Here is a 25,904-nt window from a genome sequence, read left to right on the forward strand (position 1 = left end):
AATCTTAATCCTAACCTTATGCTGAATCTCTTGTGAATAAAGAAGTACAATTGTATCCATAGCAACAGACCGACAGCTCCCAGCAATGTTCACCTTATCACTGCCTTCAGCTTTATCTGTCTTCTCTCCAGGCAACACAGATGGCATCCTTTCTTTTAAAACTCGGTGTGTGTGTGTGTGTGTGTGTGTGTGTGTGAGCGTCACCAGAGTCTTTGTTTGGTTAGTGATGAAGTCATAGTGAGGACAGAAAACCCAGAATAAGACACTGAAGAAGAAAAATTAACATATTTAAACACCCAAACAACACATTTACTCCTCAGTGTGTCTGGTTTGTGAGAGTTTTATTCTGCTGGGCTGTTTTTGCTGTGACCTGCCTCACTGACTCTGGCCATTTTCTTTCAAAGGCCAGGGTTGTTTTACAACATGGTAATGAGCAGCAGCGCTGGCCTCCTCTGTCCACTCTGTCTCTAAAGCTGTTGCCGAGAGACAAAGTACAAGTCAACCAGGCACTCGGAGTCAGAGTGTGGAGAAGAGGCCTTTTAACGGGACCACACCGTCGTAATAAGTCACGTGAGAGTTTGTGTGAAGAATGAGGGATTAAAAGAAAAGTGACTGACTTGGAGAAGGATGAGACATTTAACCAACAGGTTGCAGAGCATTGATTTCTATTTTTATGCTTTAGAAAAGATGATTTTCTCTGCAAGATGACGATGACAGACGCGCTCGTGTCAGGGAAGCAGCTGCTGCTCTGGATTCTGGGTTCTGGGATTCTGTTGTTTGCTGCAGCTGAAGGTGAGAAGATTCATTTTGCATCGGTTGAAGAATAACTCTCTCTGTCTCTCTTGTTGATGGAAATTCACATCAGAACTTTGGACTCTTTAAAAGTGATGTAATATTGTGTTACTGTATTCTTGTTAAATTCTTTTTGCCAACATTCTCAACACCATTGTTGTAAATGTAAATATCCAATCCAACTTTATTTGTAAAGTACTTTAAAACAACCAAAGTGCTGCATGGAATAATAAATGAAAGGCAGAATAAATAAAAGACATAAAAAGCTCACATAAGGCGATACAAACTAAAATAAGTTAAAAGACATACAACATGGGTAAAAGTAGCAGTCATACAACAAAACACAATAAAAACAAAAGTATAATAAAAAAAATGTTTGTTAAAGTCCTATAAGATTTAAATATTTTGTTAACTTTAATATGATGCTTTTTTAAACTATTATTAATACAATGTTTTATATAATTAAACATGAAAACAGAATATTTCGATCTAACCAACACATTTTTCAATATTTTTTATAAATAATAAAGAATAATACAAAATACAGCTTTTTTAAAATATGATATTTGATTTTTGATGTTTGTGAGTTTGTTATTTCACAGTTTTGACGCCTTGTATGTGACACAGCGTTCCATTAATTTGGCTCTAAATTGAGTGTTTTTTGTTTGTTTAAAAAAAAAAGATATTTGTTCTTTTTCCGTTTATAATGACTTTTCTCTTTTTTTGGAGCCTTTAACTTAATGAACGTTGATGCCTCTCTCTCTCTCTCTCTCTCAGTTCAACCTCACTGCTACTAAAATGAGCATATTCACAATGTGATTTATTGTTTTCGACTTCCATTTTCCAGAAGTTTTCCAGATTCACAGGAGTTTGAGGGCCATCAACTGCCAACTGTTCAATACTAAATTGTCGATGATGATTTGTGCTTCACCACAGAAGACGGTCCCTGTCCAAAAGGCGGTCACGTCCACCTGCCCGGCGTGCGATGTTACTGGAAGCCTGAGACGTCGTCGTCGTGGTCTGACGCTCGACGTTCATGCAGAGAGACCTCAGGAGGAGATCTAGCGTCTGCCGAGAGTCTGGAGCTGCAGAACTTCATCCACTACTCTTTTCCAACGTGAGTCACATGAACAATGTCTGTCTCCATTTTTTACTTTTCCCAGATACATTGTGTTGGTCTGTTTTTTCTGCAGGAAAACCACAGAGTGGGTGTGGCTGAAGGGATGGGGAGGAGAAGGATCTGAAGAAGAAGGTGTTGAGGAGTCTGTAAGTCCTTCATGGTGGACTGAAGGTCATGAGAGTGGGTGCCCTCAGATGTCTGTGGGGACACGGGGACAGTGGAGGAGAGCACCATGTGCAGGACGATACTTTTACCTCTGTGAAAAAGACATAACTGGTAAGAACTTTGTTTGGTTCAATAATGACTCTGACACATGTATAAGTTTGTGTGGATGTAAGAATGTGTTTCTTCATGCAGACGCTTTACCACCTACTGACAGTTACCTGACTGGATTGGTCTTCATGACTGGAATTTATACTCAAACCCAGATACATCCTCTTCTCAGTGTCCCAGACATTGGACAACGCACAGTGGAGGTCAGTAAATGTTCAGTCTCAAACTTCCATGTGCCCCGTCCACTTAATATTGAGTTATAATAAGGTATTTATGTATGTTTGTCGCGAATGATATCAAACACAAATACTTTTATTTTCAACATTCTGTGAAATATCACCACAAATATTGTGATTGTGATATCATGATGGAAAATCTTGATATAATTCTAAGCTTTGAAGCTGAAAAGACCAGACTACATTAAGACCCCTGGTCTAAAATGATGATTCCTGACTTGTGGGGTTGATAAACCTTTAAGTGTACCAAAAACGAAACATCGAATGTTGAATTATAGCTTTGCTTGTTAAAAAAAAGTTAAGACTGTTGAGAAACTCAACTATTAAATAAAGTGTACAGTATACTGTATTAGAGTTAAATAGCAATAATAATAATATTCATATTGAGTCAATGCCTGAACAAAAGCCTGTGTGTGGAAAATAATTAGCTAAGTCAAAAATAACTAGCTAGACAATAGCTAGAGCTAGCTAGACACACATTTACATGAATTAAATTGTTAAAAGTATTAAGAGCTACAAGAGATTGCTAACCTGTTTGATACGTCCTTAGAAGTTATAATTAAGCTAATGGGTAAATGGTTAATTTGCTAAATGTTTAGTTGGCTAAAAGCTATATGGTTTGGTAGGTAGTTAGGTAGGTAGCAATAAATAGAGGTTAAAAACACAATAAAGCACAAAATAAAATATGTAACAGCACACGTTAAAACGGCCTAAAACTATTCACTGAGTCACGACTGAGTCAGGAGTGATTGTGAAACTTAATGACTTCTCTGAGAGGTCAGGATTCCCCTGTAATGCTTTGTCTTTTCCTGCTCTTTCCTTTGGTTAACCACAGATGCAGCTGTTCCCGGGTTTGTGGTTCAGTCATGCGGGTCAGTTGGTAAACGTGACGCTGGTGGTTCAGCCAAGCCCACTGTCTTCTCTGGCTCGCATTCAAATCCTTCGACCCTACTGTGACCCCAACCACCACCTGGTACCTCCAGGTAAATCACATCAACCTGCGTCAGTGCCGGAAGCTGTTCAGTACTGTAGGTAATGCCGAACAGTACTGTCGAAAACCATAATCTGCTCTTTGCTCTTCAGGTTGCAGCTCTATCCTTAATCCATTTAGCTGCTGCTCGCAAGTGCCGCTGTGCAACACTACAGGGGGCTGCAGGATCGGTCAATACTGGTGCCACCTGCTGGAAGCATGCGTGCCCAACACCAGCCCTTGCAGTCCCTATGATTCAGCAAGAGGGCGTGGGTTTGCTTTGCCACCCAGGTACCCCGCAATACCACCTTTCTACCACCTAGTGGCAGATCTGCCTCTGAGACTGAACCCTAGTTCTGAATTGGAAACGATGAACGTGAGTTGCTCTTTCATTCATGCCATAAACTGTATTTATAAAATTAAAACAAAAAACTTCTGCAACAGGTGCACCTCCCAGACACAGCGATCATGGTATACCCTGACGATATTATAGCCATACAACACACTCGAGACTCTGGAACCTTCCTACACTGCCTCAACAGTAAAGCCTCTTTAAACTCCTCCTGGCGTCAGAGTTACCTGTCCCTTCAGGGGGCCGAATGGGGAGGTTGGTGGCAGGGAGGTCTTACATCACTGTCCCAAAGAGGACAGTGGGTGGACGGGATAGTCTGTGACTTGAGAATACTCTACATAGACACTCTTCACAGAGTTACAGAGCTTGACGGAATCTTTGGATTCACCCACACCGAGGACACCACAGCTCCTCATATTCAACCCCTGACTACTGCTCCTCCTCCGGGCCTGAGTTCTAAATTCAAGCTTAAACTCATCCACCCCCTGCTGGACAAAAACAACCAAATTCATCTACAAATCAACATTCCAACACTCATTGTGGTTGAGGTGCTGTCTGGACGGAATGCCAGGAGCTCATGGTCATCCCCAGTGCTTCAAAGTGGGCTTCCATTTCTTCCTTCTTGCCCTGAAGAGTTGGCTCAATCATGGCCCGGCTGTAAGAGACAGTCCCGTGATGAATGGTTCTCCTCTGTGACTCTTTTGTTGCCCTCGGTGGGGGTTCAAACACTGAACATCAGTGTGGTGGATGGAGCGAGTCCTCAGAGTGTGCAGAATTTGAGTGTGGCAGTTTGTGGCTATGAGGCAGTGACTGGGCTGACTGTGGAGCCACACGGGTGCTTGAGGATGCTCGTAGACACGTCACAGGTGAGCATTTCGTTTTTTCCAAATTTTGTAACTCTTGTCATCATCACTGACCAAAATAGAAAACTTTGTTTTTTTCATATTGTAGTTATTTACAGCCCAGGTGGAGAGTGGTTCCTCAGTGAAATTCACATGGGTTATTGACAACATGGATACATTTGCCTTTGAAGGGGAATCTTACAGTGTTGCATTCAAGAAACCTGCTGAGTATCAACTCATGGTAAGACTCTATACGTATAGTTTCCAGCATTTAATGATTCTCATATAGAATATGATGAGGAAAAAAAAATAATCTGTAAACTTTATGCAAGGTAACAGCATCTAATCCCGTGAGCTCTCAGAGCCAGGAAATCCTCCTGGTTGCGGACGAAATGGCACCACTGTCTGTGGCCGAGTTGTTGTTTGTCCAGGAGGTCATAGCTGTGAATGCTACACACTTATATACCATCGGGGTGAAAGTGGACATCTCCCTGCCAGTCACCTTCAGGTATGGCAAAGCATTTTTTCAGAATTCAGAATGGTTGTTGTGTGTTTTCATCTGGTAAATTTCCTTTTGGTGCATGTAATACAGATGGGACTTTGGGGACGGCAGTAAAACGGTGAGCCACGCGCATTCTGCTCCATGTCAGAACATGGAGGGACTTGGAGGGAAGCAAGTGTATGTCCAAGACTCTGTGAACTATACCTATTCCATTCCAGGTGAGCCCCTATGTTGTATGTGTAGCATCAGGAATAACGTTGAGGTTCAGTACGTCACAGCAAAATGACATTGTCGTTTAATGCAGGTGACTTCACACTTCAAGTCCAAGTCTCCAATCAATATGACAACACTGGCACATCCATGAAGATTAACGTCCACCCAGTATTAAGTCACATCCATATTTCCCGTACACCAGCAGTGCCCCTTGTGAATCATACTCTTCTTCTGGAAGCCTCTGCCGAGCCCTCCACCTATGCTGTCTTCTATAAATGGGACTTTGGTGATGGTTCCAAATCTGTCCAAGGCATCCACCCTAAAGTCCGTCACACTTTTGAATCTGCTGGGCTTCATAATGTCACAGTGTCTGCCAACAACACTGTTTCTACTCTGACCACTTGGATTATTTTGGAAGCCATGGAAAAGATTTCTGGATTAACCATTCGCTACAGTGAACCCAGTGAAGTAAACTCTGCTATAGATTTCAGAGCCAAAGTTGCCACTGGTACAAGTCTTACCTGGGATTTTGACTTTGGTGATGGGTTCCTGCAGAGAAACCATACCAATGGTTCCATCTCCCACATTTACAAGTCTCCAGGCAATTATACAGTCGTCGTCACAGTCTCCAATTCTGTCAGCAAAGCTCATCAATCTACCAGGGTTGAGGTCTATATTATTGCTGTCATTGGTGTTCTTCCTACAGAATGCATCATAAATGGAAAAGACATACAACTCACTGCCCTGGTGACTGGGAAAATGTCTTTTTTGATTTTCCACTGGGGATTTGGTGATGGATCCCCTTTGACTGTAGTGACCGGACAGTCCACAGCCATTCATTCTTTTCCAAGCCCAGGGATTTTTCACGTCAGCCTGACTGTGTTTAGTTCTGTTACATCGGTATCATTTAATACAAGTCTTTGTGTTGAAATGCCAATAACCAAGATGTCAGTGCAGGCATCGCAGGATGCTGTAGCAGTGGGACATGAGGTATGCTTCAGTGCATTAGTTTCCCCTGAGCAGGTGACAGGTTATCAGTTTACATGGTTTGGTAACTCCCTTACTCTTTCTGCAAAGGCGGAAAACTCTCAGAAGTGTTTGGTCTTTAAAAATGAAGGTGTTGAAGAGGTATCAGTGTTCGTGAGTAATAAAGTCAGCAACAAAACCGCCACAGGTTGCGTCACCATTCAAGAACCTGTGACTAAGCTGTCTGTGGCGCATGATAGCCAAAGCAACACACTGACCGTAAATACTCTGGTTTTGTTTTGGGCTACTAGTTATAGTGGAAGCAATGTGTCAGTGCTGTGGGACTTTGGAGATGGTTCTTCAGTGGAGCAGAAGAATGTGTCCCATGTCTTTACCTCAACTGGTCAGTTCACAGTAACTGCCACAGCGTCTAACCTGGTGAGCAGAGCCTCCGCTACTGTCGAAGTGAATGTTTTACTTCCTGTCATGGACCTGTCACTTAACACCAACCAGTCATATGCTGTGGTGGGAGAGGAAATTCTTATTACAGCAGTCAGTAATGCTATCAGTAGCGCCAACTACTACTGGACAGTTGAGGGTCTAACTACAACTAAACAGGGAACCTATCAATTTAAATTTGCTTTCCCCAAACCAGGAGTGTACCATGTGAGGGTTGTAGTTCAGAACTTGGTCAGTAGAAGGGAAGCAGCTACTTTAATTGAGGTCTTTGAAAGAATAGAAGGTCTTCAGATTGAATGCCACAGCCTGACAAACATGGAATATGTACCAACACAAGAGGATCAAGTATTTATAGCTTCAGTCACAAAAGGCTCCAATGTCACTTATCATTGGCTTGTCAAACAGAGTGGTAAAACACGAGAGATCTCTGGTGATAGTGAGCATTTTCATCTTTTGGTTGAAACCCCTGGTAAGATCTCAGTTCAGGTAAAAGCCTCCAATAAGTTGGGTGAGGCCACCAGCACTCTGTCTGTAGTTGCAATAGAGCGTGTATCATGTGCAGGTGTTTCAACTAGTTCAAACATTGTGGCATTAGGGAAATTAGTTAATATTTCTGTATCAGTTGTGTCCGGGTCAGACCTAGAGTATCTTTGGTATGTGAATTTGGATTCATCGCCCCTGAGGACGCGTGAACCCTTTCTTCTCTACAATTTTACAAGTTTGGGTGACTGTCTAATCACAGTCATTGTTCAGAATGTCCTCAGCCAATGCAATGGTACCAAACACTTTGTAGTCCAGGCGGAGATTCAGGAGGTTGACTTTAAAATTGAGGGAAAGATGCATCCATTTTATATCAACACAAGTGCTGCTGTTTCACTCCATGGGCTTGTTCGTAAGGGCAGTGATTTGCACTGGTCTTGGGAAATTAGAGGTTCCAAAAACGACATTTTAAAAGCAATTAGTCAGATCTTTATCTACACTTTTACTCATGTCGACATTTACCAAGTATCCTTGAATGTCTCTAATGTGCTAAATTGGCAGATGGTTTCCCACAGGGTCACTGTCCAGGATGGAATCACAGGTCTTACGCTGAACATTAGCAAGATGTCCTTCTGCAGTGAGGAAGAGGTTACTTTTGTTCCATCAGTATCCAGAGGAAGCAATATAAGCTTTCTTATAACATTCAGAAACAATGACTGGATTCAAAGTCAGAGCATTGTCGAAGGCCAATACAAAACATCAAGTCTTCCAGCTGGGAGATATCAAGTCACAGTTAAAGCTTGGAACCTGGTCAGTAGTGCAGAGGTGTCTTCCAGCATCCTGGTAAGCGAACACATTCACGGTTTGGGACTTGTCAACTGTTGTTCTACTGTTCTCGAAGCTCTCAAAGGAATTAATTTCAAAGCCCAAGTTCAAAATGGGTTTCCAGTTAACTACACCTGGATGTTTTACATGGCAGGTTTGAAGCCCATATGGCTCATTGGCCAAGACGTGACCTTTACTCCACCAGACAGCGGATCATTGTCGGTGAGTGTGGTCGCCAGCAATGGAGGCTGCTCCTCGGTGCTTAATGAGACCACTTTTGTTGAGTGGCCGATCAAAGACATCAAGCTTCTTTGTCACTCAGAGAGGATATTTGCAGGACACACTGTCCAGGTTTCTGCGACGGTGATCGGAGGGAGCAACCTCAGATACATATGGGATTTTGGAGATTCCAGTGAAGCGCTTGTGACAGACTTGAGTGTCGTCAATCATACTTACTATGTTGCTGGGAAATACAGTGTTAAGGTCAAAGTTCACAATAGTGTCAGCCACATAAACTCTAAACAGCTTCACGTGGAAGTGGAGGAGCTCCATTGCTCCAGCCTTCAAGCTTCTCTAATCCAGAGCCAGTCCACCATCTATAGGTCTAGAAGGACTTTGTTTGAAGCCCAAGTAAACAGTAACTGCACAACCTACAAGATCATCTACCTGTGGGAAATATTCCAAGGATCTGATTGTACCAGCAGGAATGGGATCAGGTTGCTAAACCAAGTGGATACAGCTTCACCTGTCCTTTTCCTCCCAAAGCATACTCTAGATGTGGGACAGTATTGTCTTGTGTTTACTGTTTCACTCCAGGGAACCCCTGTGATTGTTCAACGGACAACCAACTTCACAGTAGTCCATTCCCCACTGGTAGCTGTAATCAAAGGGGGCTCACATAAATTGTGGTCCAGCCTCAGAGACCTCATCTTGGATGGATCTGAGTCTCGAGACCCTGATGTGGAACTCGGAGGAGAGGATACGCTGGAATATCACTGGACCTTTGTAAACATGGTAAAGGGTAAAGTGATAGCATTGATTCTTTCATACTTGTCACATTACTAACTTTGTGTCTTGTATTTGCAGAACTCAACAGAGTCTCATTTTGTGGAGAAGCCCATTGGAAGCAACAACAGTAGAATGACTGTACTCAGCAACCAGCTGCTCCCAGGCACAGTCTACATTTTCAGCCTCTCTGTACACAAAGCAGGGAGGAACCCTGCATCCACCAACCAGACTGTGAGTATATTACTTTATTACCTCATTTCTGACAAACTTGTCACCTTACAGTTGATTGGTAAAAACGGCTTGCAAAATCAAGACCTGAGTAATAATTGAAGAACTCGCCTTTTGGCTTATTTGGCTTACAGAGTTTCTCCTCCGAATATTTTACCTTTATTTTATTTTTTAGGTAACTGTGTGTGAGGGTCCTGTGCTTCCTGTGGCTGTGAAGTGTGTGTCTTGTTCTGGCCTTTCCTCCTCGCACCAAGTCAGCGACTCAACTGCTGTCATTCTTGCCGGACAGTGTGGACAATGTGATGACCAGACTCAAGTAAAGTGTCTGAAAACTAAGTTTCACTGAATATATAAGAGCTGAATTTAAGGAGACACATGCATTTAACACACAAGTCAATAGTTGAGTTTCCAGGCAACACAAAAAGGTAATAAACCCAAATTGCTTAGTTATGTGTAGTTCATTGGTTAATTAGAATATCCCAGCCAGCTCAGTACATTTTTGAGAAGTCATATTGTAAATAGGTTGATAAAAATGCACTGTGTTCTCTTTGCTGCTAGCACTTATTTTCTTTTGCTGTGTATATATTAAATTCATCTATCATCATAGAATCTGTATATTTCTAACTACATTCAATATTTGCATGGTTTAATTAAGTAGACAAATGAACAATATAATGACTTATAATCTCTAAAATGAGATATATGTGTGTATTTACAGTACGAATGGAGTGCTGAAGTCCAAACTGGTGTGACTCTTGACCTTGATGACATCACTACCTCTACGGGAAGTCATTCCCTGAACTTGGTGGTACGTACAGGTGTCCTCCACCCGGGACTAAGTTATACCTTTACTCTTAATGCATCCCAGCCTGGTGGAGGTCAGTGGGGCAGTGCCAGTCAAACTATACTCCCCAACAATCCACCACATGGAGGCCTGTGTGATCTACGTCCAGAGTCAGACATACATCTGTTGGAGACGGTGGTCACCTATAACTGCTCAGGTAACACGTGTGAACGTACATCAGTGTTGCCTTTCCATTATAGAAGTTATTGGTGTATCTGACTGGGACTTTTTTTCTGCTGGCAGGGTGGCAAGATGATGAAAGTGAGGCTTCTCAGCTGATCTACACTTTCCAAGTAGCACCATGCCGTCCCATTACCCCTTTGTGTCCCACGCTCACTCTGTACAGGTGAATTGAAAACTATGTTTAATGTGTAAAATTGCAATGAGTGATTTTAATTTGCTTTTTCAGCACATTGTCCAAAAATCTTTCCCAGAGGTACTCGTTCAACATTTGGCAGTCTGCTTCCAATGGGACGTTCTGAGCAAGACAACCTGTCAGTTATTGAAGTCACTGTACTGGTAGAGGACCACCTGGGCTCAAAGGTTATTGCTCTGAACAGGTAAATACAAATCCGAGTTCATGATGTGCTTTTCCCAAATTATTTTGGGGAATTTATACAATTCAGAATCCCTGATTCCTCTTATTTCTAGATCATTGACAGTTGAAAATCCTGCAAGAGATGGAAACGTAAGTCAGTGGCTCAGAAACAAAAGTCAGACCGTGTTATGGGCTTTAATCCAACATGGCAACCCTCAGGAGATCATCCCTTATTCCGTGGCCCTCACCAGCCAGCTCAATCAAGTATGTGTGTGCGTGAGCGTCATTATCTCATTCTAGGGCATGAAATGACACTTTAAACTGACTGTATTAATTAGCTGCTCTCCACCACAGGATTACAGGATGAATGAAGATTATACGACTCATGGATGTCAGATTAGAATTTAAAAAAACATGGAATAATTAAGTGTCACACTTGTCCACAGAAGGAATCTGAATGGACTGCCAGCGAGCTCATGGACCAGAGGGAAATCCGCAGAAATGTGTCTCAAGCCCTGGCCTCTCTCCCTGTGTCCTCTTTGCTGGATGTTGATCAGATCAGCTCAGCACTGGCACAGTCAACTGTAAGTAAACAATGCCTGATTTTTCTCTTTTTGTTTCTTCAAACTGGAACTATCCGTTGAGTGTTTTAGAATTCAAAAATATTCAGGGAGCAGTTTCTGTTTAACATTTTTGGGAATGTTTTTTTGGGTTAGTTTCTCTGTTTTCTTTGTGTCAAAAAATATGCTACAACTAGCAGCCACTTAGCTTAGCATAGGACAAAGACTAGCAACAGGTAAACACACTACCAAAGTAGAAAACTCTGTCTACCAGCAGTTCTAACACTCACTAATGAACTTGTCTTATTTCCTTTTCTAAATTGTGTATTAAAGAAACAATTACTTCTTGTTTTTTATATCACAATTTGGTATTCTACTGCAGAAATAAATATTTAAATATTTAGCCAGACCTGCTAACGTCCTGGAAACTCTACTAGTTACCTAGCATGTCCTTCATTTCAGCACAAAATGTAAATTACTGCTACTACACTTTTTTATTGTACCACAAACACATAACTTGCTCATTAATCTTCTTTAAGCAAGTTAGCACATTTCAAATATCAAAATGTAATGCACCAAAAACGTGCCTAACTAAAAGTTAGTGACGTTAGCCCTAATTAGTAGTTACATTTTTGGTGCATTGATGACTTAAGAACAACAATAGTGACTGCATTTATTGACAGTTTAAGGAAGTTGAAAATCTAACGTTGTTAAGAATTATTCTTTTATCAAAAGTCACACTTACAAAGATCCAGAGAAACCATGTCACTCCAGAGCCAATTTCTGTAACGTAAAGTCATTTTAAGTCACAGGTTTACTCATGTTGACATTTTGTCTGATATATATATAAAAAAACAAACATTTCCAGGCAGTTCCTCATGAGTTGGTATGTTGGGACTGCCAGAAGAAGGTTCTGGAATCTGTGGGGAAGATGATCCATGTGCTGGAGGAACAGATGAGTCCTGGAGTTTCAATAGCCCTTGAAACAGGGAGGAACATTCTTAATATCATAGGTGTGTGTCAGTCGCCTGCTCCTGTCTTAAATAGTCAAATGCTGATGTTATACGATCTATAGATATTAATTTCTTCGTTGTGTTTCCAGGTAGCACTTTGGCTGCTGTGTCTGAATCGACCAGTGCCTCCAGTTCTCATCCAGCTTACTCCAGCTCTTCACAGTCAGCATCGACTATTGCCCTGTCAGCGTTTACCCACGCTGGAGCCCTCGTGCGCTCTCTGATGCATTCACGTATTCATGGTGAGGAACCGCTTTTGCTGTCCACCCCTTATCTCAACACAATGAGTTTCCAAGGAGACCCTGCCGACCTTCTCTGCTCTCACAAGGCGAACCGTTCCAACCAACACCACAACATCTCATCAGCTCACCCATGTCAGTTTCACATCCCCACCACCCTGACTGCTCACCTGAAGAGTCAGAGCTCTGAGGTGGTGCAGGTGCTCTTTGGTATGGATGGAGCACAGGGGTCCAACGCTATGCTGAGCGGCGCTGACCCTCCCATTTCCACTGCTCTGGTTGCCATGGAGCTCACAACTCCTCAGGGTCAGCTCATACCCATCAGTGATCTGGACCCTGAACAGGCCATACAGGTCACCCTGCCCAACAAATATCTTGTGAGATCGGAGGATGAGGAAGGGGATGGGAGAGCAAGTGAGAACAGGAATGAGACGTGTCTTACAGCGACGCTTCCCACACAAGGACGGTTGAACTTCTCAGTTAAAGCAGTGGACGGACTAGATGAGAACGCAGGTTTATACATCTCCTTCAACTTCAGCCTGGTTCCAGGTACTGTATTCTACCAGCACCTTTAAAGAACATTGATTAACTTGCTTATTTCCTCCATTAAATTGCGTACAAATGGTGGATACCAACTCTGCAGTTCCCTTTAGAACGATGGAGCTTTTTTAGTGTCTTTCAGCGCATTGTTTTGGTTTCCAGTCTTGGTTAGAACCCAGAACTGCAGACAGATTAAACAAAACAAAGAACATTGACCAGCTTTTAAATGAACTGAACTAAATGATTTTGCCTTCAGTGATTGGTGGAGACCAAAAGTAACATGTGGACGACAATGAACGCTACTTTTAGTACCACATGCAGCTTTGAAATCCATTTTGTATTGATTTTTTGTAGGATTGCATAAGCCATATATTAGTAATTCAGTGTTTTACTTAACATTTGACACATGTAGGGTATGTAGATAATTATTCACCACTGTTTTCTCTCTCCATCCGTTCATTCATCAGCAATGCCGCAGCTTATCCTTTGATGGGCCCTCATGAGCACCTAGAATTTATGTCACCCTTTATATAATACATAATACGAACCAATTATTACTGTATCACACTGCCAGCCACAACTGCCTCGAGTGCACGTACATTAAAGTAGACTTGAATGAACGCACAATTGACACCTCTGGGAAGTTGTGGTGTGTCCTGTCATGACATGACACGAGTCGGTTGTGGAGTCATGAGGGTGAAATAGCTTTAAAGTCAGTCATGCAGCATCGTCGTAATTATTAATTAACCATATTCATCATATATATGTGAGTTTGTGCTTGAATTATGAATTTCAAAAGCCTGTTTTTCAAACTGCATTATGCATCCTCCAGGAGCTACTTCCATGAGCTTGGGACATGTCAAGATAGAAGTGAGCTCTGCAGTGCCGGGGACTAATGCATCCCAGGATTCCCTCGAGAGAGAGTGGATTCTCACTCTTTCTTCTCCGAGCACCTCGTCAGAGGAAACTGTTTTTCTGTCTCCACTGTGAGTCGCTCAGTTCTCTCTTTCATTTAGCAATCATTTTGATGAATAAAGAAGTGCAAACGCATTTTCTTCCACAACAGGTTGCGCAAGACCGACAACAAACCTCTCTTCGTCACCCTGACCTCGTCCCTGCTCGATGGCGGTCCTGTCCTCGCCTCGGTGTGTGTGTTCAGCTCCCTGTGCCAGTACTACAGTGTGGAGGAGAGGCAATGGAGCAGCGAGGGTCTACAGCCACTGGAGGGCAGCACACTCCAGGAAGCTCACTGCCTCACCCAGCATCTCACCATATTCGGGGCCAGTTTGTTTGTCCATCCTGGGGCCGTCATTCTCCTGCCACCTGTAAGTGAGAACACAAAGCCTGGTTGGAGAGAAATTGAGGGTCAATCGTGCAGCACTATATTTAGCACACATTCAAAATGGGGATGACAGAGGGAATAGCCATCAATGGGCACTCTCCCTTTTCTCTCCATTCATGTCTTATCTCTGCAGTCAGAAGGTCCTGTGCGTAACGTGGTGGTGGCGATTGTGTGCGCTGTCCTGGTTCTGACTCACCTGCTGGTCGGGCTCATCGCCCATAAACTGGACCACTTGGACAGCTTGAGCCTGAGCCAGGTCCCTCTGTGTGGCCGACCGGGATTGTACCACTACAGAGTTCTGGTCAAGACGGGCTGGAGGCGAGGAGCAGGTCAGCCAAGGACAAGAGATGTAGAAAACAAAATGGATCCGTTATACGTTTGTGTTTATGTGAGTGAAACCTCTGACCCGTCAGGCACCACAGCACACGTTGGCATCAGTCTGTACGGGGTGAACAAAAGCGGCTCTCGACACCTGCAAAGGGACGGAGCTTTTCAGCGCGGGAGCCTGGACCAGTTTCATGTGGAGACAGAGGACAACCTGGGAGAAGTTTGGAAAATACGCATCTGGCATGACAACACGGGTGTGTGTGGTAAAAACTGCAAAAATATCCTAGTTATTTTCTGTTTTACTGATTCTTTATGAAGCAAATTACTTTGTTTTATAATCTCCTGCATATCCTGAATTTTCAAAGAGCAGAGTGTAAGACGTAATTCCATCTAGTGACGGACTGATGTATTACAAACAAGTACAGTGGCCTAGAGATAACGTAAATATGACCTATGGTCATGACATTTGGGAGATGAGGAGCTCGGACATCCAGGGGGCGCTCAGTGTATAACCGCTGCACCTCCACGTTGAGAGGTTCGGCAATCTGATTAGGATGCCTCCTAGACATGGACTTTGCGGGATGTGCTTCCAGGAGGAGACCTCACGGCTGACCCAGGATATGCTGGTGACATTATATCTCTCGGCTGGCCTGGGAACGCCTTGGGATCCTCCTGGAAGAGCTGGCCGAAGTGGCTGGGGAGAGGGGAGAGGGGAGAGGTTTCCTTGCTAAGGCTGCTGCCCCCGCAACCAACACTGTTAGCACTGTTGCCTCTCAGCAAGAAGGTCCTTGAATGCTGGCCTGTCACAGATTCTTTCTGTCTTCAGTTTGCGAGTTCTCTCCGGGTTTTCTCCTGGTGCTCAACCATCAAAATGTGTGTTAGTCTAACGTTACCTGTTACCTTAACCTAACCTTAATCTTGAGGCCTTCTCAGTTGCCAGATGTATTGTTAGTCCAGTTGTGGGTAAAACCCTGTGTTGCAACATATCAGACTTTGTAAAAAGAATTTTTCAGATTTAGTACAAGAGCATAACTGGATTTTGCTGGATTTCATACCTGTTAATGTAGGTCTGGACCCCTCGTGGTACGTTCAGCACGTGGTGGTGTGGGACACTCAGACAGATCATATGTTCTTCTTCGTGCTGGAAGACTGGCTCTCTGTGGAGAACCAGAAGAACGACACAGTGGAGAAGGAAGTTCTTGCCTCATGTACGATTTTATTTAGCATCTTGCAAAATCTACATAACATTTTGTTTTATTAACATATATATATTTTAGGTTTTTGTTTTTTTTCAATCTGACCTGATGCAGGTCCCGAGGAGCTGACTCAGTTTGGGCGGGTCCTCACCTCCCAGCTGATGTTCGGGTTGACCGAGCGCCACCTGTGGCTGTCGCTGTGGACACGTCCGGCTCACAGCCGTTTCACCAGGGGTCAAAGGGTGACCTGCAGTGCCCTCATGCTGCATCTTTACCTGGCACTGGGTGCTCTGTGGTATGGAGCTGTGGGCTGTGAGGGGATCAGGTGAGACAGTTTATAGATATCAGGGAATTATATGTATGTGTATATATATATATATATATATATATATATATAATACCTGTATAATTCATATATAATACCTGTATGTTTTTTGTTTTTTTAATACAGAATAACTTTTTTAGTGCATTTTTAAGCTCATTTGCAGGGAATTAATGGCAAAGATTTATTGATTAAAGTGATTTCGAAAGCTTTTTGTTGAAGTCCTCTAGTGGCCTGTGTGGGTACTGCAGGTTTTGAAAATTGGTATGTGTACTTCAAATATGCATTCAAAGTTTCATTGTTATTATGTATTATTATGTGAATTATGGTTCATACTTGCTTGTTTATATAAGTCAGACTATAATAATAATTAAAGAAAGATTCATCAAATGATTGTGCTGAGTCGACAGGAAGAAAACACTGTGTCTCATTTTTTTCCCTAAGTGGGCCAGTGTCAGCTAAGCTGCTGGTGAACATGGAGACAGTTGCCATGGGGATGACTGTTGCAGTGCTGGTGTTTCCTCTCCAGTGTTTCCTCTGTTTTCTGTTCAGAAAAGCCCACAGTCAGGTAAGTTGACAGGTTTTATGGCATATTTTGTATATAAATACAAAATACACTCATACATGCTAAGGCAGCAGGTTTTTGTGTGTGTGTCTGTGTGTGTTACCCAGGTAACGGTGGACATGTCGGTTCCTCCATCTCCCGTTTGTCACTCAGTGGAGATGGACGTTTACCTCGGCCAGCTGGACATCTCCAGTGCTTCGCTCATGTCTCTGCCGGACTCCTCCAGCCAGGTCCGAGAAAGTCCTTCATCTGTGAGAACACACACACACATACACACATATATAGACACACACACACACACGCTTAGTCTGTTCCTGACACATTTTTCTTTTCTAGTTACTGGAGAGCAAAGTGTTTGACTCCAGTATCCTGGACTTCTGGGAAGCCTCTGGACTGGCACCACAGACACAGAAAGCGTGCCAAGACAAGGACGTGGTGACGTGGCCATCCTGTGACAGCCTCCTCAATCTACCAGTCGACTCATGTCCAACCAAGATGAACCCAACCATACACAACCTATCACACGATTTACCCACTCTTGGCCACACACGGCAGCTGAGGAGAAAAAAGGCTCTGATGCAGCTGCGTCTGGCTTCGCCGCCCTCCCCTACTATGCCAGACTGTGAATATTCTCCCCCCGCACCAGAACAGGAGGTCCTCACCAGGAACGCAGACCCGACCACAAATCCCAAACTCAATTTAAAGACATTTCTTACTCTGTCTGGTGAGAAAACGTCAGAAATTTAGATCGTCAGTCACAGGAAACTGTGTTTCTTCATCACTTACTGTACATATGAGAAGTTTCCTGGGCATAGCATGGACCTCGATAAAGTCTCACCATTAGATGTCACTAATTCTCACACACAGGACCTTTAAATGTCCTCAAAAGAAAACTCTTACACTGAACTGACCTGTAATGTATGTGTATGATATTGTGTCAATGTACAAAAACACAGATGTCCAGTGTGTGTGGTCTTGAGTTTGAACTCAGTGGTGATTTTCATAATCGGTGTAAAAACGAGGCCTTTTCTTTCCTAGTTGAAGTTCTGTGGTTTGTTTCTCGTGTTTTCTTGGAAATGTGAATGTTATGAATTAAACTGTGTGTGTTTCCGTCCAGAGGAGGATCTGCTGATGTCGATAGCAGCGGCGGCGGCGGCGGCAGAGGAGACAACACATACAAACAACAACAATAACAACAACAACTCTGACAGTGGCCGGGATTCCCCGAGAACCACGTCGTCATTTTCAGCCACGTAATTTGCTTTTCTGTATCACACAAGCACACTTTCGTGCTGTTCCTGTGTTCTTTCTGTAAAGTGTTTTCACCTCTTTAGACAGAGCACGTCCTGCAGCAGCTGGTCAGATCACAGCGAGGATAAAGACCCACAGTCCTGCTCCTCCCTGTATGGGACTGGACTCTACAGGTGCCCCTCTGTAGTGTCTGTGGACTCAGTGGCCAGCACCTTTCTGCCGAGTCCCTCTCCCGACTCCATGCGCTCCTACTCCACCACACGTATAGGTACTGGACTACTGTCTTAATTTATCAGATTTACTCCTTAATATTAGAAGAACACAAACTCCACTTCTTTAAACACGTCAGACTTTGATTTTGAACCAGATAGTATTAAATATGATTTATTATATCAAAAGTTTACTCGGTTTCACACCCTTTTCAAACAACTTAAAAAGATAATCTCCTTATCTTTTGCTTTTATCTATTTTAACCAAGTATTTACATGTTTTTAGCTATTTAAACTTAAAAGTAAGGACTCACCTCTGTCTTATTTTAACCATGTTTGCATTTCCATTATGTTTAGTTTAGTTTGACCACTTAATTAAACTATTTTAAACGTTTTTAAACCAGTGTTTTAACTCTTTCACGTCTTTAAATCTTTTGCTGTTCATCAATATCTTTTAGGTAACTCTTAAATTTGTTTGTATTAGCACTCTGTATCCATTACTTTAAGTTAACTTAAGTGTCCATGTATCTTGGCATTTATTTTAACTTTTTTCTCTTACTTTTAATTGTATTTGGTTCCATAGTAGTGATTTGAATGTCATATCTTGTATATATCAAATCAAAATCAAATCAAATCACTTTTATTGTCATTAAGCTGTACATACAACAAGTAGTGCAACGAAAAGAGAGAGCGTTTCCCAGGGATCCAAAGATTTTAATATTTAAATACACATTTACACCCCCTCCCCCCCTCCCCCGGCTCACGCACATTCACACTTCCCTAAGACGTTAAGCAGCAATTGTCAGTGTAGAGATCAATGTAAACATCACAGTACAGTTAAAGTGCCAAGTGAAATGCTATGTAAAAATATGAAAAACAAGGCTGGAGAGAAATAGAGCAGAGCAGATTAAGGTGCAATAATGATTGTCGTCCAGATTCATATCAGCAGTTCAGCATTCTGACAGCTTGTGGAATAAAGCTGTTGATCAGTCTGTTGGTTCTGCCTTTTATGCTCCGGAAGCGTTTGCCTGATGGCAGCAGTTCAAAGAGTTTGTTGAGAGGGTGAAGGAGGTCATTGACGATGGTCAGTGCCCTCTTCTTGCAGCGGGACTGGAATAGTTCTTCGATAGAGGGGAGGGAAACTCCGATGACCCTCTCCGCCCCCCTGATGATCCTCTGCAGGGCTTTTTTGTCTGACATACTGCAGCTGGAATACCATGTGGAGATGCAGTATGTCAGGACGCTCTCAACTACACCTCTGTAGAAGGTCGTGAGGATGCTGGGTGGGAGAGAGGTTTGTTTCAGCTTCCTCAGGAAGTATAGTCTCTGCTGGGCCCGTTTTGTGATATAAGAGGTGTTCTTATTCCAGCTTAGGTCCTGCGAGATCTGCACACCTAGGAACTTGATGTTCTCCACTCTCTCCACTGTACGGCCGCTGATGCTGAGGGGGGCGTGCTCTGTTTGTGACTTCCGGAAGTCGATGATCATCTCCTTCGTTTTGTCCACGTTGAGCAGCAGATTGTTTACCCTGCACCAGTCCTCCAGGTGTTGCACTTCGTCCCTGTACATAGCTTCCTGACTTCCGTGGACGAGTCCCACCACGGTGGTGTCGTCCGCAAACTTGAAGATCTGGTTCCCCTCGTGTCTGGGTGCACAGTCATGTGTCAGCAGTGTGAACAGCAGTGGGCTGAGCACACAGCCTTGGGGGGATCCAGTGCTCAGTGTGATGGAACTGGAGATGTTTTTTCCAACACGGACCGTCTGTGGTCTCTCAGTCAGAAAGTCCAGGATCCAGAGACACGTGGCGGTGTTAAGGCCAAGAAGAAGAAGTTTCTCCATTAGTCTCTGGGGGACAATCGTATTAAAGGCTGAGCTGAAGTCAATGTACAGGACTCTGGCGTACGTGTCTCTGTGGTCCAGATGAGTGACGACGGAGTGCAAGGTGGTGGATATTGCGTCCTCTGTGGAGCGGTTAGGACGATAGGCAAACTGGTATGGATCAAGTGTTTCAGGGAGGCTGGCTGTGATGTGTGATTTGACGAGCCTTTCGAAGCACTTCATCACAGTAGATGTCAGTGCGATGGGACGGTAGTCGGTTAGACAGGATACAACTGCTTTCTTCGCAACAGGTACAATGGTGGATGTTTTGAAGCACCTGGGGACGATGGCCTGGCTGAGGGAGATGTTGAAAATGTCAGTCAGTACCTCTGCCAGCTCTTCAGCGCAGTCTCTGAGCACACGTCCCGGGATGTTATCTGGGCCTGCCGCTTTCCGTGGGTTGACCCTCATGAGGGTTTTTCGTGTGTCTGCTGCACTGATGATGAGCGCTGGCCCCACAGCAGTTGGAGAAGGGCCGTGCCCCCCTCTGGTTGTAGGGTGTGGTGCTTCAAAACGTGCAAAGAAGTTGTCAGATATCAATCAGATATCTGTTGATTGATTCTCCCTCCCCAGGTGTTTCTCGAGGGCGGCCCAGTTGGCTCCTCCCTCCCTGGGCTCTGCGTGTGATGTACCCCCTGGTGGCCGCGCTGCTGGGAACCTGCTTGGCCGTGGTCGGACTCTACGGCAGCTTCTTCTCCGGGACCGTCGTTCTCATGTGGATGATGTCGGCTCTCTCTGCTTTCCTCACCTCTGCTCTGCTGCTGGAGCCTCTCCAGGTGACTTCACGCGTGTCAACCACTTACTGACATCATCCCCATCATCACCGTGCACTGTAGTTCCTCTAACTTGCCTACTGCATATATCTTCCTTGCTCAGGTGTGCGTGCAGGCTCTGATCTACACGGTGCTGTGGAGGCCTGTGGATCCAGAGGTGGAGGAGCAGCTGGCGCAGGAGACCACTGTGGTCAGGGCGTTTGGAGAACATAGTGCGAAGGTTCGACCACCGTGTGGCTACGGACTCCTGCAGGCTAAAGATGAGGCGCGCAAAGTCCGAGCTCTGCGATCCCTCATGAGGGTGAGAGTTTAAAAGGTTTAAAAGCAGTCCTCTCCACCAGCAGCTGTACTGTATTTGGATCATCTTTTGTTTGTTTTTTTGTCCTTCAGCAATGTGTGTGCCAGCTGTTGTTTCTACTCCTGGTCCTGATGGTGAACTACCAGGATAGTGTTGAGCAGACGCAGGGGCGGCTCCTGCACGCCGCTGTCAGGCGGCGGCTTCACACAGCACCCACGGGTGTCCCCAACCTCACCTCCATCAGAGAGTAAAGTCAACACGCACGCTTCCTGACACGATTACAAGTGCAACGCCTTAAATACAGGAACTTTAACCTAACAAGGCGTTGACAAAGATGCATGCATGAGGTGACAGTGGTTGTTGTGCAGATCCACTGTCCATCCATCACTTTTTCCCAATTAGTGATGTAATTCTTTAAAAACGGGTGAATATAGCAATCCCAAAAAGAAGTAATACGAGTATTTGTTCAGGACAATTTAATGAGTGATCTTTTAATTATCAATGTGTTTGTCGTTGTTTTTGGACGTCTGTAACCACATACTCACGTCCACTTCCTCTTTCGTTCAGCGGGTCGGATGCAGAGCGGTGGATCAACCACACCTTGGTTCCACACCTGCACCAGAACCCTTCGCTGCGTCTCGTGGGGACGCCTCAGCTGCGGCTCGTGCACACACTGGGCCACGTTTCGGGTTTCTTTCTGGGAAACAGCAGCGTGACGACGCGCCAGCTCCTCCCCGACCTGCGCGTGACAGAGTGGAGCAGGAAGACGTTGTGAGTGACTTGGTGGCAACACGAGTTTTAAGTGTGTGCTCAAGCGAAAGCCTCATTTTTCACTTCCCCAGAGCCCCTACTGAGTTGTTATTTTGAAAGTAATGAGGAGTGTCGGCCCATTAAAACATTTTCTTGAGAGAACAAATACAGGATGTCAAAATATTATTTGCATAATGTGACTGTTTTTAAGGATGATCCAAACCCATCACTGTAAGATAATGGCTTTATATTGAATTCCTAACCACATGTCCATACATAATCACATTGAATTGACATTTATGTATTTTTGAAACCCTGACTTTGCTTTGTAATTTCTGTCTTTCAGGTTTAAAAGTGTGTCTATTGATTTCACGCAGTACCACAGAGAGTCTGGTTTGTTTGTGTGCGTGTCCATTCAGCTAGAGTGGGCTCAGAGACACAGAGTCACTCCCGTGCTCTCTATCCATCCCCTCCTCATCCCTTCATCCCACTCAGGACTGGACTTTCGGGTGGCACTTACGGTAACAATTAACACTATACTCTCAATTACAAAGAAAAAACATGAATATTTTTCAACGCTAATACTCTTGATATGGCAGGTTCTTCTTCTCATCTCTGCTCTCCTCATCTTGTTCGGGGAACTGTGGTCCATGGCGACCGAGCGTGCTCAGCGTCTGAATCGGTGCAGACGCTGGTTTCAGCTTTCCCTGTTCTTGTTGTCACTGGCAACGGCCGTCCTGCAATTCGGCTTCCTGTCTGCTGCTTCTACGTGTTTTTCCACGGTGAGCACCACACTGGCCGCGCCTACTGTACACTGACCGCTTCTGTACATTTCAGAAATACACAGCCTACACCGATGAGTTTCCCAGTTCCATTTAGTCGTGCACTCATGTTTTGGTCAAAAGAGACGATTGAGAAATCCCTCCTGGCTAAATAAAGTTGACTGTTGTATGTGTTTACCGTTTAGCTCCAGTCCCGACCGGGCGACTTCATTAACTTCCACAGTGCTGCTGCTCTGGCACAGAGGTCGTCCCAGTGTGCGGCTGTGCTGCTCACACTGCTTGTTCTAAAGGTAAATGAGATCTTTTGGTTCATTACAACACAACAACACAACTCCACATGTCCCGAACGTCCTCTCCATGCCCTCACTGTGCGTTCCAAGCTTCTAGGAACGTTCAGGTTTGTGCGGAGGTGGCTGGTGATAGGCAGAGTTCTGCAGAGAGCCCAGGGGGAGCTGTGGGCTCTGACCGCCCTGCTGCTGCTGCTGCTTATGCTCTGCGCTCATCTAGGAAACATGGTACGAAAAGAAACACTTAACTGGATGAAAAAAAAAACAAAAAAAAAAACATGTATTTGATTTAGCTTGGTCTTCGTTTCAGCTCTTCTCCCATTCGGTAGAAGGTTTTCTGTCTGTACGTGAGGCCGGCGTGTCGGTGTTGTCCATCCTGCGTGGCCGAATAGTTCTCCAAAGATTATGCAAGGTCCACACAGTCCTGGGACCCCTCTATGGACTACTGCTAATGGTGGGAGGCCTGTGGCTATTGGCCAGACTCTGTGGAGCTGTTCTCATTCAAGCATACAGGTAAATAATTTTTTTTTTTTTTTTTTAAAGTCATGCTAGAGTGGCCAGTCGTCATTTCGGACAACACGGGAGGCTTTGTCATTTGGGAGGTTTGTGTGTGGGGGTTAACTCACTTTAAGTAAAAATAGATTTCTGAGGTGTCCACAGTGACCACGAAAATGCTTCTCTACACTGTTTTTCAGGTGTAGAGAAGCAAAACAAAGATTTGTTTTAGCTAGTCTGTGGTGCTACACTAAGGCCCAATTTTGGTTTAAGCTAATGCTCATACTTGACTATATTAGCATGCTAATGCTTAGCATGTATGTACTTAAGCATGCTTAGCTTAGGTAATATTCCCTAGTTAGCATTAAATGCAAACTTCACTGATGTTGTTGGGAGTGGTATTTGCTATACTGGTTTCTAAAATTGAATGTGTTAAACAAAAAGAGCTATCCTCTGTTCAGAACTTACTTTACATCTTTATTGTCCACAGAGGTGGAAAACTGTCTCAGGTTCAGCAATTACAGACGACAAAACACTGATTACACTAGCAAACGAGACCTAAAACCACAATAAAAACACAATTTTTAATAACCGTTTATTTTAAAATAAGAGTTCAAGTGTGAATGTCTGTGGGTTGGTCACTTTGTTGAATTAAGAATGCCAAGGGGACACAGTAATGGCTCAAACTGAGCAGAAAGTGAATGTTAGCTGTCAGCCAACATTTTTCTGGCTTCCTTCCTCGTCCTTTGTATGTAAAGTTGGCACAGACTTTTGTGGTTTTCCCGCTTTTTTGCTCGCCAAGGCTACAACATGTATCTCTGAATGGCGTTTTACAACATTCTATTAAATTGTTGTTATTTTTCAAAGATATTTTTCTAGTGGCAAGGATTTCTCCAAAAGCCATTTGGTGAAGATTCTCATCCTAGAGACATTTTATAGCTTTTACAAAATGTCATTGCATTCCATGAACTAGTTGCAATATTTAAATCTTGATGAAGGTGCTGGACTCTAACAACATTGCTGTCTGTAGAATACTTTACTCAATGATCTACAGATTTTGGAGGCAGGGTGAAGAGGAAGCTACTGTTTCATTGTTCTCAGCGGTACGATTGGGATTTTCAGGGTAAATTAGTGTCATTACTGACTGTGTTCTAAAGGGCAGAGCAGGCTGAGCTGTACCACCCAACCATTGAACCTCAGGACTATGAGATGGTGGAGTTTTTCATCAAGAGACTCAAGCTGTGGATGGGACTCACCAAGGCTAAACAGGTAATCTTCACACTGTGGCTTTCCAAGAATTCTTTGTGGTCAAACCACTTCACTAATTTCACATGATTCCTTTCTAGTTCAGGCACAGGGTAAAGTTTGAAGGCATGGACGTCCCTCCTTCCAGATTCTCCCAGGAATCCCGCCTGTCCACCCTTCCCTCCTACCGATCCCCTTCTCTGTCCTCCACGATTTCATCACCCCGTCCCCTGTCCTCGGCATTATCTGTGAGGTCAGAGGACTCATCAGTGTCCGAGTCTGGATTTGACGTCTTGCCCTACCTGGACCACCTGGTCCCCAGTGTCACTGCCCTGCTTTCTTGTTTTGATCGGGTCAACCAGATAACTGAGGACGTTCACAACCTGGAAATGAAGCTAGAGGAGGCTCAGACGAGGAGAAGGGAGGGGTGGATCAGTGACAAGGAGAAAGGTGTGGAAAGGATTGGAGAGACAACAAAGCCAAAGAAATCAGGAGAAATGACAACTGAACCTAGACAAAGGAAGACAAGTCTCCTTTACCCGTCTTCCTTTTCAGTTCATTCCTCCACACGTCACTCTGCTGCTGCATCAACCTGCATCTTTCCCCGTACACAAAGGTCTTACTCTGAGTCAGAGTCAGTCTTGCCTCAGATTTCTACTGACAGCCATACTTCTGCATCGGGAATTGGCGGTTTTTGTCCTGCAGGTTCTCCTCGGTGTGGTCAGTTCCCCAGGAGAAGAGCTTGGCACTCTGGGAGCTCTCATTCGGCCGATGCGGCTCAGAGGGCCTTCCAGTTGTCAGGAGGAGTTCTTCCATGTGAAGAGGTAGGACAAAACTCTCCATACATGAATGTCAGACCCAGGAGCAAAGAGGGGGTGAGACGGCGTGTCATTGATGGAGTCCCTGTGAAAAGGAAGGCTTGGATTTCTGATGGACCAGAGACTGAGCAAGACTGAGTGACAGGAAACAGGAAACTCTAAATAAATGACGTGTATGCAAAGCAGTGCATATGAATCTAGACACTTAGGAAAGAAAGTTGTATTGCACACGTTACTGCAACGCTGTGTACCTTAAAACTGCGACACTGTGGATATTACACTCAGCAGACCAATAAAGACAAGTGGCCAAATGGTCGGAAATTGGGTTCATGTTTCATCCCTGCATATTAGGAAAACACAATTTCG

The 25,904-nt window shown here is 44.1% G+C and overlaps 1 protein-coding gene across 1 annotated transcript; it reads left to right on the top strand.

Annotated features, from left to right (window-relative positions):
* The first annotated feature begins 652 nt into the window (after nucleotides 1–652).
* pkd1b (polycystic kidney disease 1b) lies at nucleotides 653–25,863 on the top strand. The gene is made up of 42 exons (XM_044013669.1): nucleotides 653–792; nucleotides 1,729–1,909; nucleotides 1,986–2,188; nucleotides 2,270–2,388; nucleotides 3,257–3,404; nucleotides 3,505–3,767; nucleotides 3,836–4,609; nucleotides 4,695–4,826; nucleotides 4,918–5,093; nucleotides 5,178–5,305; nucleotides 5,392–9,044; nucleotides 9,117–9,269; nucleotides 9,442–9,582; nucleotides 9,985–10,267; nucleotides 10,354–10,456; nucleotides 10,545–10,670; nucleotides 10,762–10,912; nucleotides 11,095–11,232; nucleotides 12,077–12,221; nucleotides 12,311–13,009; nucleotides 13,833–13,986; nucleotides 14,067–14,325; nucleotides 14,476–14,671; nucleotides 14,756–14,923; nucleotides 15,737–15,877; nucleotides 15,980–16,190; nucleotides 16,632–16,755; nucleotides 16,860–17,003; nucleotides 17,089–17,476; nucleotides 17,870–18,005; nucleotides 18,087–18,271; nucleotides 20,664–20,866; nucleotides 20,967–21,164; nucleotides 21,254–21,408; nucleotides 21,729–21,932; nucleotides 22,258–22,432; nucleotides 22,511–22,693; nucleotides 22,879–22,983; nucleotides 23,074–23,208; nucleotides 23,291–23,493; nucleotides 24,633–24,744; nucleotides 24,822–25,863. The coding sequence occupies exons 1-42, from the start codon at nucleotides 705–707 to the stop codon at nucleotides 25,674–25,676; spliced, it is 12,438 nt and encodes a 4,145-aa protein (XP_043869604.1). The 5' UTR covers nucleotides 653–704; the 3' UTR covers nucleotides 25,677–25,863.
* The last annotated feature ends 41 nt before the right edge of the window (nucleotides 25,864–25,904 follow it).

This window comes from Solea senegalensis, linkage group LG18 (assembly GCF_019176455.1).
Source record: "Solea senegalensis isolate Sse05_10M linkage group LG18, IFAPA_SoseM_1, whole genome shotgun sequence".
NCBI lineage: Eukaryota > Metazoa > Chordata > Actinopteri > Pleuronectiformes > Soleidae > Solea > Solea senegalensis.